This window comes from Chenopodium album, chromosome 11 (genome assembly GCF_948465745.1).
Source record: "Chenopodium album chromosome 11, dcCheAlbu1.1, whole genome shotgun sequence".
Classification (NCBI taxonomy): Eukaryota; Viridiplantae; Streptophyta; class Magnoliopsida; order Caryophyllales; family Amaranthaceae; genus Chenopodium; species Chenopodium album.
In genome coordinates, this window is record NC_137844.1 from 47,635,633 (window position 1) to 47,652,220 (window position 16,588).

General features: G+C 36.6%; 1 protein-coding gene across 1 annotated transcript; it reads left to right on the forward strand.

Moving 5' to 3' along the window:
• The first annotated feature begins 2,263 nt into the window (after positions 1 to 2,263).
• On the forward strand, positions 2,264 to 16,063 carry LOC145569001 (LIMR family protein At3g08930-like). The gene is made up of 14 exons (XM_081628376.1): positions 2,264 to 2,720; positions 2,828 to 2,913; positions 9,062 to 9,180; positions 9,426 to 9,536; positions 9,833 to 9,931; positions 10,054 to 10,176; positions 10,741 to 10,803; positions 10,905 to 10,969; positions 13,999 to 14,108; positions 14,231 to 14,345; positions 14,428 to 14,493; positions 15,239 to 15,349; positions 15,432 to 15,498; positions 15,632 to 16,063. The coding sequence occupies exons 1-14, from the start codon at positions 2,371 to 2,373 to the stop codon at positions 15,677 to 15,679; spliced, it is 1,533 nt and encodes a 510-aa protein (XP_081484502.1). The 5' UTR covers positions 2,264 to 2,370; the 3' UTR covers positions 15,680 to 16,063.
• The last annotated feature ends 525 nt before the right edge of the window (positions 16,064 to 16,588 follow it).

A 16,588-nucleotide genomic window follows, 5' to 3' on the forward strand; every position in this document is an offset into this window, starting at 1 on the left:
CGTACAGTAAATTATTGTACGTCGAATGTATATAAAAGTTACTCTTTCAAAATTCTTGCTTTTGAATTGGCACAACATAAATTACTTACTATACAAAGTATTACGGAGTACTCCGAATGAAGTACTATACATGGAACATCAATACAAGTATAATACAAAGACACATTTTGTAATTCGACCTTTTGAGTAATATCCCAATTTCCAAGACTTAAACAAAATAAATTAGCTGATATACATACATGTTTATAATTTTAAAATAGTTGCATTTTGTTAAATTGAAGTTAATTATCCTAGATTTTTTTGATTCATATGAGCCACAAGGGCGGGTACAACGGGGGGCGAGGGGAATTCCAGCATATGCTGGGGGTAAGGATCGATCCCGTAATCTCGAGGTTACGAAATGGAAGTGCTACCATCAGGCCAACTCCACATCCTTAGTTAATTATCCTAGATTGTTGCATAAAAGATCATATCCGTACTCTTTATGTCAGTGTGTCGCTAATTTTTAATTCTACTTATTTTGCTAAGAGTGTGTCATAAAAATGTTAATTATCTTAGTTTGAGATGAGAATTAAGAACTGATATTTTTAAGTGCCTATTTTGATTTTTACGCTATTTGCTAATCCAAATTTGACCAATATTTCTAATTCATACACTCTATAATTAAACATCTATTAACCTATATTAAAAGCGAATTTATCCATAACACTTGTAAAAAATTTTCCCGTCTTTTTCGCTGCTTTTTTTTTTTAACTTTATGATTTTTTTTCCAGTTTGACAATCATATTCCATATACCCAAATATTTAACAACCGTGCATTGCACGGGATTTTAACCTAGTAGTTACTATACGTGGATATTTGTAGGAATTGTGTTCAAGCTTTCAATTTTATATATCTAAAATCTACTCCCTCCGAATTTTTATTTGCATCACTTTGAATTGCACAAAGTTTTAGGAGAGTAATATATAATATTGTGAGTGGATGAATAAATTATTATAGTAAAAGTAAAATGGAGACCATGAAAGAAAAAGTATGTGAGAGAGGATAGATCTTTTTATTATTTTAGTGCGGACCATGGAAGAGAGAGAAATGATAAAATAAGTTGAGTGTGGTTAAAAGTAAGAGAGAGAAATGATAAAATATAATATAAAGTTACCAAAAATAGACAGAAAATCTTGTGTGGACCTATATTATTGTGGACCTAAGATTTATACTCACGTAACTGACATTATATTCAACATAGTGACCCCTAATTTAATATAGTAACCTTATTTTTAATATAGTAACCTTTTTTTAAAACTTGTGTGACCTTTAATGTTATTATGAACATAAAGTACGACATTATGTTGAATAGTAACTTAATTTTAACACAGTGATCTTTATTATTCATATTGACCATTATATTAAAAATTTCATTAAAAAAATTAACCTCTTATACCTTTTATAATGTCACACTAATTTTTATTTCAACATAATAGCCTTTATTTTAATATAATGACCTTTTTATTTATTAATAAAACAATTATATTGTCTCTAATATTGGTGGTCCACAATAAATTAGTGTAAACCATGTCTATTTAAGAATTTGTAAAAAACAGATGTGATGCATTAAAAAAAAACACCCCAATAAGAAAAGTGATGCAAATAAAAAAAAAACGGAGGGAGTAACTTTTAATATTCATACTCCATCTGTTTTTTTAAAGTGTTCCATTTTAACTTTTACACTATTTACATGCACCAATTTGATCAATATTTATGCTATTTATTAAAGATTAAACATAATACGTGACTAATTGTTAAAATCATCTCAATTTCGAATATCAATTTTTCTTACTTATAATTATTGGTAAAATATCCACTTAATAAATATGCCGATTAAAATTAGTCAAAATTCTGCTTATGACTTATGTGTTGGGGAAATTGAGACGCTAGAAAATTAAATAAAAAACCTCGTAGGAGTTTTACACAAATAAATTTCCTTTCAAAATAAAATAAAATAAAATAAAATAACACAAATAAATTAACAAAAAACAAAAATACAACGAGTGAGTCAAGGAAAATGATTAAGCAAATATGCTTTACGGTTTCAGACAGGCTGTTTCAGAATTAGTTTTTCAAACCAGAAGAAATCGAACACAATTTCCCCTTATTCCCATACTACCCTTCTCATATTTCCCAAACTCAATACCAAACCCGTAATTAAACCCATTTTCCAAGGGTAAAATCGTCAAAACATCCAAATTCCACACCACCCACTACCTCTTTCAAAACAATCATTAACTCAAAAAAACACCTTCATCTCTTTCTCTCTCCTCAAAATCAGATCTAAAACTCAAACCCTAGAAAAAAATTCATCCCCAAATTTAGCAATGGGGGATTTCAATCTAGCATTGCTTCTCGTCGCCATTATTGTAACTGTGTTAGTCTTCGTCTTCAATGTCTACCTTTTGATCAATTACCAGCATCCTGATGATGTTAATCAAGCTTACTTCCCTAAATTCGTCGTCGTTTTGGGGCTTTCTGTTGCTGTTATCTCCATTCTTATGCTTCCTGCTGACGTCGCTAATCGGCATGCTTGTCGTCATGCTCTCTATAATGGCGCTTGTCATTTGACGTTGCCGATGAAGCAGCTTTGGCTTGCTATTTATATTATCGACGCTATTCTTGTTTTCTTTGTGATTCCCTTTGCTATGTTTTACTATGAGGGAGACCAGGACAAGTATGGTACATTGCTCTGCTGATTTATTGAGTTTTTGATTTTGAATTTGAATTTTGTTTGATGATGTTGATGGGTGTGATTTGGGGTTTTTGTTGTTGTGGTTGCAGGAGTGTTGGAAAGCGGGTTAAAAGCGCGGCGATCTGGGTGGGTGTTACTGCTGTTGTGTGCGGTCTTACATTAGGAATTCTATATGGTGAGCCATTACTTGAATTTGATCTTAAGTATTGACTATATTGTTGCCTGTTTGCAAATGTACATTTTTAATGTGATGTGAGAGGAGTTGCTTTTATGCCGTGCTTGGAATGAGGGAAATGAATTGGGGGTGTTAGGAATTGATATTTGAGGATAAATCAGGGGTGCTTGATGTGTGGAGGAACTATTGTGACCCTGAATTTATCTTGCGATGAATGTCTTAGATTTGGATGTGATCCTATAATATGTGTGTGTTGGATTTGGACGCTGTATCCTTGTCCGGCACTCTTGGCATGTCCGAGTAACATTGAATTTTGGAGGAAGTAGGATAACCTATCACCCCTTTCTCTCCATAGTTACTTTACTAGTTAAATATTATACCCTTGTTGATTTTCCTCATTTAAAGCATGGAAAATGAGTCTCCATGTTATGTAGAAGTGAGGTTGTGTATGTCCAACTAAGTCTCTGTCTTTTGTCCCTTATCAACAAGAAATAGCACCTCCAATATGGCCCCGTGGATCTAATAGACTGTGGTCAACTGAATTGAGCACCGATAAAAGAAACATTGATCTGATAAAATATATTAGATTCTTCCCATCTCACATTGGCCATTGTAGTGGCTATTTTATGGTCAGGAATTGGAAGCCACTTAGATTATTATTTTCTTAGGAACTGAGAACTGAAAATTATCATCTAAACTACAGGACTTTGGGGTATCTTGGTTGGGAACCACTGAACCAGCCACTTGGTCTAGAAACAACATCCCGTTTCCCTTATCATTTAGGATGTTTCTCCTTAATGGGAATTCTTACCCTTTATTGACTTAACACTGCTCGTCAACTTGATCCTTTTAGACCTCTACTCATCAAAACATATTACTTGTAAAGTAAAAGGGTTAATATCAATAGAAAAGGGAGAGGGATTTTGTGGACATGGAGCATTGTTTGTTGGCTCATAAATGTTTAAGCATTTCTGATCATTTCTGTAATTTGTCATTGAATCTGGTTGTTTCCATCCTTGTTCCCTGCATGACTGCAATATTTTTTTTTTCCCAACTCCCCTTTTATATCTATCAATGTAGATGCCAGGTCAAAGACTATTGTGGTCAAGTTCTCTGTTTTTGGTCACTGATCTAACTTTTTGTTGGGTGGTTCTGCCACGTGTGACTATATGAGGAGCAATGGGTGCAGTTCTTTCCTATTCTTCCTCATTTGTGGATTTGATCTGTGGTGAAAAATGTCTATGACACTTTTAACTGTGAATAAGATCTCAAAGGCAGGAGAGATGCTGGAAAAATTAGATTTACATTAATGTCCATAGGCTGTGTATGTAGCCTTTTTGCTAGTACAAGGGTGAGATCCCCTACCGGCCTTTGTGTGGTCCCTACTTGGAGCCTTATAGACTTTGCATAAAGTTTAAGTTGCTCTATGCATGAGCCATAGGCCTACAAGTTAAAAAAAGAGATTTGGATAGATGGGAGATAGTTGATGTTAGTTTTGGGTTGTGTTGGTGGGAATGGTCTTAGGTAAACAACCCATAATGGCTTGGTCCCTTATTTGTACTAATTTGCTTGTTGTTTGTACCCATTAGGTACCAAGAAAACCTATTTCTTTTTAATTGAAACGTTTTTTTTAATCATGTTTATCAATTATTATCTCTAATTATTGAAAAGTAATAATTTATAAAAAGTAGGATTATTAAAAAGTAAAATTTATCAAAAGTAGATATTAATAAATTGTATATTGAATGATTCAAACAAGATTCCATATGACTATATTTATCATAACTATAATCACACAATCTAGTCAAATTAAAGTTTGTAAATAATGCCAAAAGTCAAAATATGTCAACTTAAAAAGAACGGAGGAAGTATATTGGTGAGCCTTGAATTCCGATTGATACAAATAAAAGTATATATTGGTATTTAGTTGGGTACTATGTTTTATGTTAGTATTAAAAAGGACCAATAAAAGGGTTTTGCTTCTTCAAAATGGATGTGAGCTATTATTGACCAAGCAAACCACACAAATAATGGACAACTGAGGGTGTAGATGTGGGTAGGTGATATTTTGGGAATAGTGATGGGTTAGGTGTGGGGCCTTTGGGTTTATATTAGAGAGTTTTAATTATTAGTTCTTTCTTCTATGCAAAGGAGTAATAGTCTTATAACTCATCAAAGGAAACACCTTTGACAAGTGGTGGGTTGGGTTAAAGTTCTACCGTTGCCACCTCATATTTGACTCCATAACTATTCCAAATCAACTGCGGGCTGAGTAGACTTTTCTATATGGGTATTTTTTTTCACTGAGGTGTTGATGCAAGAAACTCCGCCAGTGGGTTTCCCGCTGCCAGTCCCAAGCCTGGATAAAGGAGGAGGGTTACGGTAGGCCAGTGACAGCCAGTATAAAACTTCGTCACATCCCATGACATGAGCCAAACAGATATTTTCGTGGGGGCGTTCCCTACTCAGCGACGCGCTGCACTTCCTAGACCCGGGTGTAGTGATAAGTATGCAAGGGTTGCTAGGTCGTCGCCCAGAAGCGACGCGCCACATTGCCCGAGTGTGGTGTCAAATGAGCAAGGGCGTGCCATTGGGGCGTTCCCTACTGAGCGACGCGCTGCACTTCCCAGACCCGGGTGCAGTGATAAGTATGTAAGGGTTGCTAGGTCGTCGCCCAGAAGCGACGCGCCATATTGCCCAATTGTGGTGTCAAATAATCAAGGACTTGGAGTTGGGATCAGGAGGGAGCGTGGGAGAAAAGAATTTAGTTTGCGGATTGGTTCTTGGAATGTGGGGTCTCTTACGGGAAAATCAGCAGAATTGGTAGAAGTAATGAAAAGACGACGCGTGAACATCATGTGCCTCCAAGAGACAAGATGGACAGGAGAAGGAGCTCGAGGCTTGGTTTTGGGGTATAAGGTATGGTATGTTGGGCAAGAAACGAGCCACAGAACAAGGAATGGTGGAGCTAGGAACGGAGTTGGTGTGGTTCTCGATGAGAGGTTGGCAAAAGAGGTGATCGAGGTCTATCGGAAGAACGATAGGTTGATAAGGCTGAAGTTGCTATGTGGCAAGGAGATTGTGAATGTTATCAGTGCTTATGCTCCCCAAGTGGGTTTAGATGCAGAAGAGAAACGACAATTTTGGGAGGACCTAGACGAGGTGGTGCAGGGTGTCCACCACTCAGAGAAGTTATATATTGGAGGGGATCTAAATGGGCACGTTGGGGCGAGCCGAGATGGCTATGAGAGTGTCCATGGAGGCTTTGGGTATGGGCAGAGGGACGCCGGTGGTGAAGCTATTATGGATTTTGCCCAATCATATGATTTAATTTTGGCTAATACTTGGTTTAAGAAGAGGGATTCACACTTGATAACTTTTCGGAATGGAGCAAATGCAACTCAAATAGACTTCCTGCTCACAAGGAGCATAGATAGACAAAGTTGCATAAACTGTAAGGTTATCCCAGGGGAGAGTGTGGTCACCCAACACCGGCTATTGGTAATGACTATTCGTCTGAAAGAGAAGGCGAAGAAAAAAGTTAGACAAGAAGAACCAAGGATAAGATGGTGGACCCTAAGGGATGCAAAAGCTAAGGTTTTTACAGAAAAGGTAATTGAAGAAGCGGATTGGGATGGAGAGGTGGATCCGGACATGACCTGGTTACGAATGAAGAACTGTTTCCTAAGAGTGGCCAAAGAGGTCTTAGGGGAAGTAAGGGGAAGAACTTCGGTACAGAGAGATACTTCGTGGTGGAATGAAGAGGTGAAAGCAGTAATTAAGCAAAAAAGGGAATGCTATCAAGCCTTAGGAAAATGTAGGAGTGATGAAACCTTTGCAGCGTATAAGGAGGCTAAGAGTAAGGCAAAGGCAGCTGTTCGCCAAGCAAAAGAAAAGGCATATCAGGAGGTTTATGAAAAGCTTGATTCCAAGGAGGGAGAAAGGATCATTTATAAGATGGCAAAGAGAAGACAAGAGGCAAGGAAGGATATTGGCATGGTGAAGTGTGTCAAAGATAAGAACCAAATGGTCCTAGTGCAAGAGGAGGGCATCAAGGACAGGTGGAAGGGGTACTTCGATGAATTATTTAATGGAAGTAATGGAGTTGTGATAGGAGATACCTCTATGAGTGATGAAGAAATCAACATGGAGTATGTGCGAAGGATTAGGAGAGTAGAGGTGGAGATTGCACTGAGGAAGATGAAACCTAAGAAGGCGGTTGGCCCTGATGGGGTACCGATAGAGGTGTGGAGGTGTTTGGGTAAGATTGGTATTGATTGGTTAACAAACCTTTTCAACAAGATATGGACGGCTACAAGGATCCCACAAGATTGGAGGAAGAGCACCTTGGTCCCGGTTTATAAAAACAAAGGAGACGCTCAAGATTGTTCTAACTATCGAGGAATTAAGCTTATGAGCCATACTATGAAGTTGTGGGAAAGGGTGATTGAACAAAGGTTGAGGGCATGCACAAGCATTTCAGATAACCAATTTGGTTTTATGCCTGGGAGATCTACTATGGAGGCAATCCATTTGATAAGACAAATGATGGAGTTTTATAGGGTAAAGAAGAAAGATCTTCATATGGTCTTTATTGATTTAGAGAAGGCATATGACAAGGTGCCAAGAGAGATACTTTGGTGGGCAATGTTGAAGAAAGGTATCCCACGAAGGTATGTAGACCTAGTTAAGGATATGTATCGGGATGTGTCAACAAATGTGAGGACATGCGGAGGGTTGACAAAAGATTTCCCTATTACAATCGGATTGCATCAAGGGTCTGCATTAAGCCCTTTTCTTTTTGCAACGGTTCTAGACGAATTAACTAGACCAATTCAAGATGAGGTTCCATGGTGTATGCTGTTCGCAGATGATATCGTTTTGGTGGATGAGACTAAGGATGGGGTTAATGTCAAGTTGGAGCAATGGAGGCAAAGGTTGGAATCTAGAGGGTTTAAGCTAAGTCGGAGTAAGACTGAATATTTGGTATGTCGTTTTGGCACTCAGAGGGGGACAAGCAATGAAGTGGTGAGTTTGGATGGAAAGGATTTGACCATGAGTGAATGTTTTAAGTACCTAGGGTCGATCATCCAGAAGAATGGTGACATTTATCAAGACGTGACCCACAGGATTAAGTCAGGGTGGCTTAAATGGAGAGCGGCCACGGGAGTGCTATGCGACCGCAGCATTCCCTTAAAGTTGAAGGGAAAATTCTACAGGACTGCCATAAGACCAGTGTTGCTCTATGGTACAGAATGTTGGGCTTCTAAGAAAGAGCATATTAAAAAGATGGAGGTTACGGAAATGCGCATGTTAAGGTGGATGTGTGGAAACACTTTAAGAGATAAAATCAGAAATGAGGTTATTCGCAAGAAAGTAGGTGTGGCGGGCATTGTAGATAAATTAAGGGAAAATCGTCTGCGTTGGTTTGGACATGTAAGACGGAGACCCGAGGGTGCACCGGTGCGAAGAGTGGAAGAGTGGGACCATGGAGGGATTAAACGAGGAAGAGGGAGACCAAAGATGACTTGGTTGGAAGGAGTGAGGAAGGATATGAAGTGCATGGATTTACGTGAGGATGAAGTTTTGGATCGTAAGGGATGGAGGAGAAAGATTTATGTTGATGACTACACGGAATAATCAAATTTGGTTCATGTTAGCCGACCCCACTTTTGGGATTAAGGCTTTGATTGATTGATTGATTGATTGTGTTGATGCAAGAGAATCTTTGAACTTCTTGAGAATTTATTTTATGCGCCCTTTTGGGCTGAAGTTTTGGAGGGCTCTTGTGAATTTTAATTGTTGTAACTTGTAAGTTTGCCCTGTAAATATCTTATTTGTTGAACAATAAAGAAAAAAGCTGTGTATAGTTGGTCTCTTTGGTTCGTTGATTTATTTTTAGAACCTAAATATTATGAAACTCAATCATTATGTCAATTTAAAATCTATGTTGCTCAATTGATTTGTAAAATTTAATCCTAAATTCCTTATTGTACTTTCAAATTAGAACGGAAGAACAAACCTCCTATCACGATGTCATTATCATTTAGACTAGTATGAATATGTTATTTCAATCTATGTTTGTGGAAAGGTTTTTTTTTTTTAGTTTATCCATTATCGGCATCTGACTTCGGTCTTAATGTCTCAGGTGTTGTTGGTAAGGTGGACTTTACTGTTCGACATCTTTCTTCTAGTGCAACTACATTTCCCGGCTCATGGAATGGAATTGTTTCTAGTTCCTCCCCATGTATTGGTAATTCGCGGCAGGTTAGGAACATAACTTTGTCAAGTATCTCTTGAGCTTTTATGTACTGGTAATTCTATAACCACAAACCAACCCCCCCCCCCCCCCCCCCCCCAAAAAAAATAAATAAAAAATCTGTAAAAAATTAAGTAAAAATAACGTATGGTCAAATGCGTGGACACTATCTGTTTTGACATTGAGGGAGCAATCTGGTTATTCCAATATGTTTCTAATTACTTTCCTTTATGTTTACTTGTTTTTTATTCAGTGCTCTGCATATTCTGCTAGCCCTTCATCAGAGACTACATGGACTATGCGTACAACCTTCCCAGAATACGTTGTTGCTCTTGCAACTGTTGCAGGATCTGTTCTTTTCACGGTATGTTCTTCCTTTTTCAAATGCCATTATATATTAGTGTTCTTGATAGTTCCTCACTCTTGTTATTCCCTAAGACCACTAATAGTGAACGACTTATGTCTGACTGTCTTCAGTTTTTTAGGGAATTCCTTTCTTTGAAATTTCTTAGGGATGGTATATTGCTGAAATACTTTGATTTTATCTTACTATTCTGTCCTACTGTGTTCTTGAGGCGTCACTTACTTACATTGATGTTTTACTTATGATTTTAAAATTAAGTCTGAATGACTTTGACTGAACATTGTTTTCTTAATTAGATATTTGGTGGTGCTGGTATTGCTTGTCTACCTTTGGGGCTCATATTTGCATTCTTCAGGCGTCCGAAAGCTGTTATAACTCGCTCACAGTATATTAAGGTATTCTCTTTGGTCACCTAATTTTGAAAACATGTTGAGAATTTTATGACTCTATTGCAAATTGTTTCTATATGTGCCATTGCATCTTTGTGTGCTTCTCATGTCCTGCTGATGTCTATTAGGAAGCTACTGAGCTTGGTAAAAAGGCAAGAGAATTGAAGAAAACTGCCGATGCTCTTCATCAGGAGGAAAGAAGTGGCAGCAAGGGAAGGAAATGGCGTAAAAATGTGAAAGCAGTTGAGAAGGTAAGGTAGCTGTTGTTTTGGATTAACTTCAGTAATCTTTCTTCATGATTTCATGCTTTTTTCCAAATTACGCTCCACGTCATATCTACTTGATGTTGGTATTTAGCAATTGCTTTTGGGGAGTGAGGGAACTTAGTCGTTTTTAAGGCATGATGGAACTGGGGAAATAGCTTAAGTTTCTCGTATCTTGGCCAAGTCGTGTAGAATTGTACAAGTAGTATATAAAACTTTCAAATACACCTCATTTCATATAGTTTTGAAATTGCTCCTTTAAATTTGTCTTTATGTCCAAACATTCTAGATGTGAGTGCACTGGTGCGTAATTGCATTTTGATAATTACATGTCTCAACATTGGATTGGAAATGAGGCAAAGGTGGCTGCTTTCATTAATGGGTTAAGGGTAAAGTGATTTTTAAAAGAAAGTGCTGTCCACCCCTCTCTTTTTGGAATGAAAGAAGTCATGATCACACCAAGAGGTTTATGTTGTTGTATGTAGTTCTAATGTTAAAAGTGTTTTGGTTTTTGTTAATTGTAAACTCTAATTAAATTGTTTTGCTTTGTAGGAGTTGCTATTACTGGAAGAGGATATGAATACTTTGGAAGAAATGTATCCTCAAGGGGACAAGGTGGGGTTTGTTACTTTGAATTGTTAGTGTCCAAATTGTTGATGATTGTTTTCTTTTTCTTTACTATGTGTCTTACTAGTACATCCTTATGGTTCATTCAGGCCGAGACTGCTTGGGCTTTTACTGTACTGGGATACTTGGCGAAGCTTATATTGGGAATCTTAGGGTGAGTGGATTTTATTGAAATTAAATACTGCATCTTGAGTTAGATTTACTCTGGTGTTGTTGGACGCTGTTCTCTCTCATGGCTGCTTTACTCTTTTTTGGGGTGATGCGGGGGTTTGCTTGTGGTGGTTAGCTTACATCTGGTTCAGATAAATGAAGTTAAGGAGCCTCTATTTGATTACTGAAAATCCTGTTTCCTCTTAACTCCGGCTCTGATGAAGAATTTGATTAGGTTATTCATATAAATTTTAGTTCACTAAAGCATTCTCTTTTAGTAAACAGACTAAATGCCTAGTAAGATAGCATTTTCTTTGTAAAATTTCTATTCAGAGTTAGGTATGTGGTTTCTCATGGAGGTGTTAAGGTAAGTAATAAACCAATAATCAGTACTACTGCAATAAGCCAAAATAAGAACAATACCCTTTGATATCACTGATAAATGTCTTCATGTATGCTTATATCACAGTTCTGCCTATCCTGTTAGTTGTGCATTGATGTTGAAATGAGGCAGACTGATGTTCCTTCCTCTTCATTTGTTGACTCTTTGTCTTACTGGAAAGTATTCGTCCTTTTGTCATATACTTGCTGGTTTTTCATAAGGTTGGATTCATATTGGCCTTTTAAGTCTGCCAATGGTGCTCTCATTGCTCTCTCCTAATTTTTTAAGTTATAGGTTGTTCCCTATCGGGTTATTGTGTTTGTTATTTTGTAGGAAAGGGGAATTGGTTATAGTAAAGTAGCTTTATAAGAGCAGGGGGAGTGAGGGGAAGTTGTATATATTTTTCCACCTGAGTGGTTGCTATATGTTGTATTAGTTTGGATTTGGGAATCGCTTCTTTGGGGTTTTCCAGCAGTAAGGTTATTGAAACCAATAATATTCCTTTTTTTTTTTTTTTTCTTGCATTCATTTGTTTTTAGCACCTGTAAAGGAGACATTGTCGGCACATTTTATGTCTTTAGAAGAGGGTTAGCTAAGGATGAATAAGACCATAAACTGATGGAAGAGTAATATGGTAAACCGCAACCCCAATGGCGTTTGTTTTCTAACAAATTCTGACTAATACATCAACATGCTATGTTACTTGGACTCTGCGAAGCTCGGACTCGACCAACCACCCAGCCGTACCTGGGTGCGGACACGGAATCCTGGTCGGACCCTTGGGTGAAAATGTGGACCCGTCAATCATGAACCCTAGATCTAAAATAGAAGGGCGGATTCACCAAAAGAAGAGCCTAACTCTTAGGGTTTTTGCTCAAAAGTGAAAAATGAGCAGTCCGACACCAAGAAGTTGCCGGATTTCTTTGCTGGCGACGGGAAACTGGTTCTTTGAGTCTTCGACCATTCAACTGCAATTTCTGTTTTCTTTTGATTATTTTTTTTTTAAATGGGGGTGGGGTAGGGTGTCTTGAAAATTGAAGTAGTGAAATGCTCGGTACAGTGTGGGGGTAGGTGGGAGACTCACATGATTTATTTATTTATTGTTTCTTTCTTTTCTTTTTTGTTACTTCTTTTATTTTTTTTAAAAGCTGAACAAAACATACTACTCTTTACTTCTACTTTGACCTATTTTTACTTACCTTAAACTCTGTAATTTTGTTAATTGCTGTGTCCCCGAGTCCAAATTCAAAATATGGACTCTTTTAAAACGTGTCCGCGGATCCTTAATTTTATAATATTCCAAGTCTGACAATTGGACCCATACCCGAGTCTGATACCTGTACCCGAGTCCGAGCTTCCTAGCTTGGACTCGGGTACCCATGTTTCATGTTTGACATGGGTATGTGTCCAAGTGCCTTACTCAGCTATTTTATGAAAATTTTCCATGATTTTGAACTAAAGTGAAGTGTCTAAGTGTCGTACCCACGCCTAGTGTCTGAGGGTCTTTCACGGGTACTTGAGGTGAATTGAAGAATCCGAGTAACATAGTCAACATGTATATGAATGGATTATGGTTAGACTGTAATTTTGCCAACTTAATCCCACTGAAATCAAACTTCGGATTGCTATCTTTTCTATCCTAGCTTTCTAAGTATGGTGGAATGCAAGTGGAGAGCTATTACGAGTTGGATATACTTCCTTTGTCTTTTATTCTTTTTTTTTTTTTTTTTTTTTTTTTTTTTTTTTCTTTTTTTCTTTTTCTTTTTGGCAACATTTCTCATATCATGATTGCCAATGCGTTATTTTAATCACAAACTAGTGTGTGTCCCGGGCGATCGGGTTGCTAGTTTGTACTTTGTACCTCTTTAATTTGATAATTATGTTCAACTGTTTGTATAGCTAGTGTGTGATCCGGGCATTGCCTTGGATGTTACTGTTTTAATAACGTCATATGTATTTATTTTTTAATCTTGTGAACAATAAATAAATTAAATAACCTCTAATTTGAAAGGAATATATAACGTTAATTATCTAGAATTTATAACACTAATAAAAGTTGGTTAAGATGGTAAGTGTATAACCTTTATTTGTTGCAGGTTGTGGGTTCGAATCTAAATCAAACCATAATTTATTTATTTTGTTAAATAAAGTTGCAAGCTTACGTGTCACATGTACTTTGAATAATGACGTGTCATATATGTTGATGAGTGCCACGTGGCACCGTTCCTTTCAAAGGAATGCCTTTTAATATATAGTATAGATATATAATAACTAATAATTAAAAAATTATAAAAATTAGATATACTATAGTATAAACCGAGAAGAATCTAACAAGATCCCACATGATTATGTTTTTTTAACCATAAATCATCAAAGCTAGTCAAAGTAGAGTATTTGATTATTGCATAAGTCTAAGTGCTGTTACCTGTTAGGAAATAAATGTAGTAAGTATTATATATGATACGTATTAGGTTACTTCCTCTTTGCTTCTTTGGAATTATCAAGGAAGTTTCTTTCTGCATCAAATTGTTGGTTATTTATTATTATAGGATCTGTATTCATTTGTCAAATTGGATACATTTACATAACATATTGTCTGTCATGTGATTGACATGGTCAAGTTCGTTAATTTTTTCTGCTTTTTGTTTCAGGTTGATTGTTTCAGTGGCTTGGATTGCACATATTTTAATATATCTGATAATTAGGCCTCCTCTATCTCCTTTCTTGAATTATATCTTCATCAAGTTGGATGATGTTTGGGGTGAGTTTCTTTGTGACACCACTTTTTTATAACTTTTTTTTTTTTTTTTTTTGAAAGGACTGTTTTTATTACTTTTTGTTTTTTTGATTGTTATCTAAAACTCTTATTTTGTTGCTTTCCAGGGCTGCTTGGTACAGTGGCATTTGCCTTCTTCTGCTTCTATCTTCTTGTGGCAGTTGTTGCTGGAGCAACTATGCTTGGTCTTAAATTAGTTTTCATCACCATCCATCCTATGAAGTAATAATGAACTCTAATGCACTTGTTATATTCACTGAGTTTTGGAATTTTATTGTAATTTACATGATTGACTTGGTTACAGGTGGGGAGCGACTCTCATGAATTCCTTTTTGTTCAATGTTGGTTTGATTCTTCTTTGCTCTATCAGGTTTGAATCTTGGCTTTGATATACTTGATGTCATTTCAATGTCAGTTTTGGCACCATGGTGCTGTAATGAAAATATTGGATTAGATGAGATCAGCCCATATTCTCTTAACCTTATTGTTGCTAAACTAAAATTAATTTTTGTTTTCTAATGATTCTCTATTATTTGTATATTTGTTCTTTAAAGTTACTGATTTTTTACTAATTAAACTTTTTTATTTTTTTATTTTTTTTAAACCGAACTTTTTTTTACTGAACTGAAATTAAGTTTACTGAATACTATTTGAAGAAGTTGAAGAAAACATGCCTGGAATCTGGATTCTGATTTTATTGCATAGAGGTGTTGTAAATCACTGTTTTCAGATATGTGCCAAGAATGTGTTTGCTGCTCTGATTTAACTGTACTTTATCTCTCAAAGTGTGCTGCTTTTCATCCGTTTTCTCCCCCAACTAAGACCACTAGCAGGCTTGGTTCCCATACCTCTGCATAGGCCTATTGGGGCATTGGTTGACATTTGTTTACTCTTTATGTTGGTAGGATGGGGAAGAAAATTCTATGAATATTGCATATTCTATGTACTCATCCTCCAGTCTCTTTTCAATCCTTTATCTTTGTTTCTCTTTTTTCTACCTTCCTGCCTCTTTCTACTCGTTTTTACTTCTAGTTGAGCTTCTGTCATTGTTAATCATTTGAATGCTATTATCTTTGATTCAACTTGTGATCATGGTCTCTTTTCTTTGGTTTCAGTGTGATCCAATTCTGCGCCACTGCATTTGCATATTATGCCCAAGCAACTGCTGCTGGTGAAATATTTGGCCACACGCTGCAATCTCTTCGTGGCATCAAATATTTATACAAGTTCGTTTACTCAATCCTTGTTTAATACTCCGTAATGTTCTGTTTATGGTTTGTAAATGCTGACCTTGTCTGTTATCTACAGGTATAATGTGTTTCAGATTGCTTTTGTTGCATTAGCTGTATTGACATTCCTCTACTATGCGGCCTTTGTAAGCTCATGAAATTTTCTTTATTCCCCGTGCTTTTAGGAAAATTCTAGATATATTATTTAATTTTATTTAAAATTTTGAAATAAGTTCTTCTTAGGGTTCTTAAGCTGACTTCTTGTTGTATGTGCTTTAGGGTTGGCGGAGAAAGAAAACTTCTGGCAGGATACAGATCTCCTCTTGATAATGTATATCGATTTAATATCAGCCACTTGAAGGTCTTGAAGTTGCAAAGAACTTAGTTTGTTCTTGTTCAGGAGTGCTTTGGCGTACGGTGTCACAAGACTCTGAATCTGGTTGTGGTTTGAGCAAGTTGAGAGTGATGCTGCATTATGGCCAACTATATTTACTCGTTATTCTCATTGTACGTATTTTTTCTTGTTTGATTTGTGTAAAACCAACTCTAGGACTTGTAGAGAAATTTTTTTGGGCACAGTGAGGCTGGGTGCGGGGTTGGTCGGGAGGGTACAAGCGTCATGCTGTTGTAATATAATTGTACGGGAGAGTGTATGATCGTCTAGTTGCAATGTGACTTGTCCTTTTAGATTCATTTGTTGATGATTTTATCCACTACCTTTTGTATTATTTGTCCACAAACGCTGATTTATGGTCAATGCAATTTACTAACAATTTTTTAAATTGTGCGTAGCTTTCAAAAAGACCTCTATTGTTGTCAAAAAAAAACAAAAAGACCTCTATTGAAACAACCTAAAATGAAGAAAAGATGCTCGTAATTCGATCATTTGGTTGTCTTAGTTCTCAAGCCAGTTTTTACCTTGTAGTTATAGACTTATAGATAATACCATAAGTTGTTTCAGAATCACAAATCACATAAATTTCCCAGGTCATAAATATCGCTTGATTTTGTAATATGATTTCTACAAGATAAAAGCTTGAGAGCAGCTTTGCTATAGAAGTGAAACTAATTGGAAAGTCAGAATGGGAAGCCTTTGTAGCTACCTTTATACAGGCCGAGGAACTTGGTTGCTCTAGGAGGGCGGATCCCCATTAAGGGTGAAGAGCAGCCAAACTTGATTATGAAACCGTAAACAGGTTTACTTCCACCACCCCTTTAGAGTCCAAAAGAAATTAA

What these genes read in the sequence shown, in the direction of transcription:
- LOC145569001 (XM_081628376.1), top strand. Translation starts at nt 2,371, where the DNA reads ATGGGGGATTTCAATCTAGCATTGCTTCTCGTCGCCATTATTGTAACT. An exon ending in CAGGATCTGTTCTTTTCACG is followed by an intron (nt 9,537 to 9,832) that starts GTATGTTCTTCC and finishes TTTCTTAATTAG; the next exon opens with ATATTTGGTGGTGCTGGTAT. An exon ending in TGTATCCTCAAGGGGACAAG is followed by an intron (nt 10,804 to 10,904) that starts GTGGGGTTTGTT and finishes TGGTTCATTCAG; the next exon opens with GCCGAGACTGCTTGGGCTTT.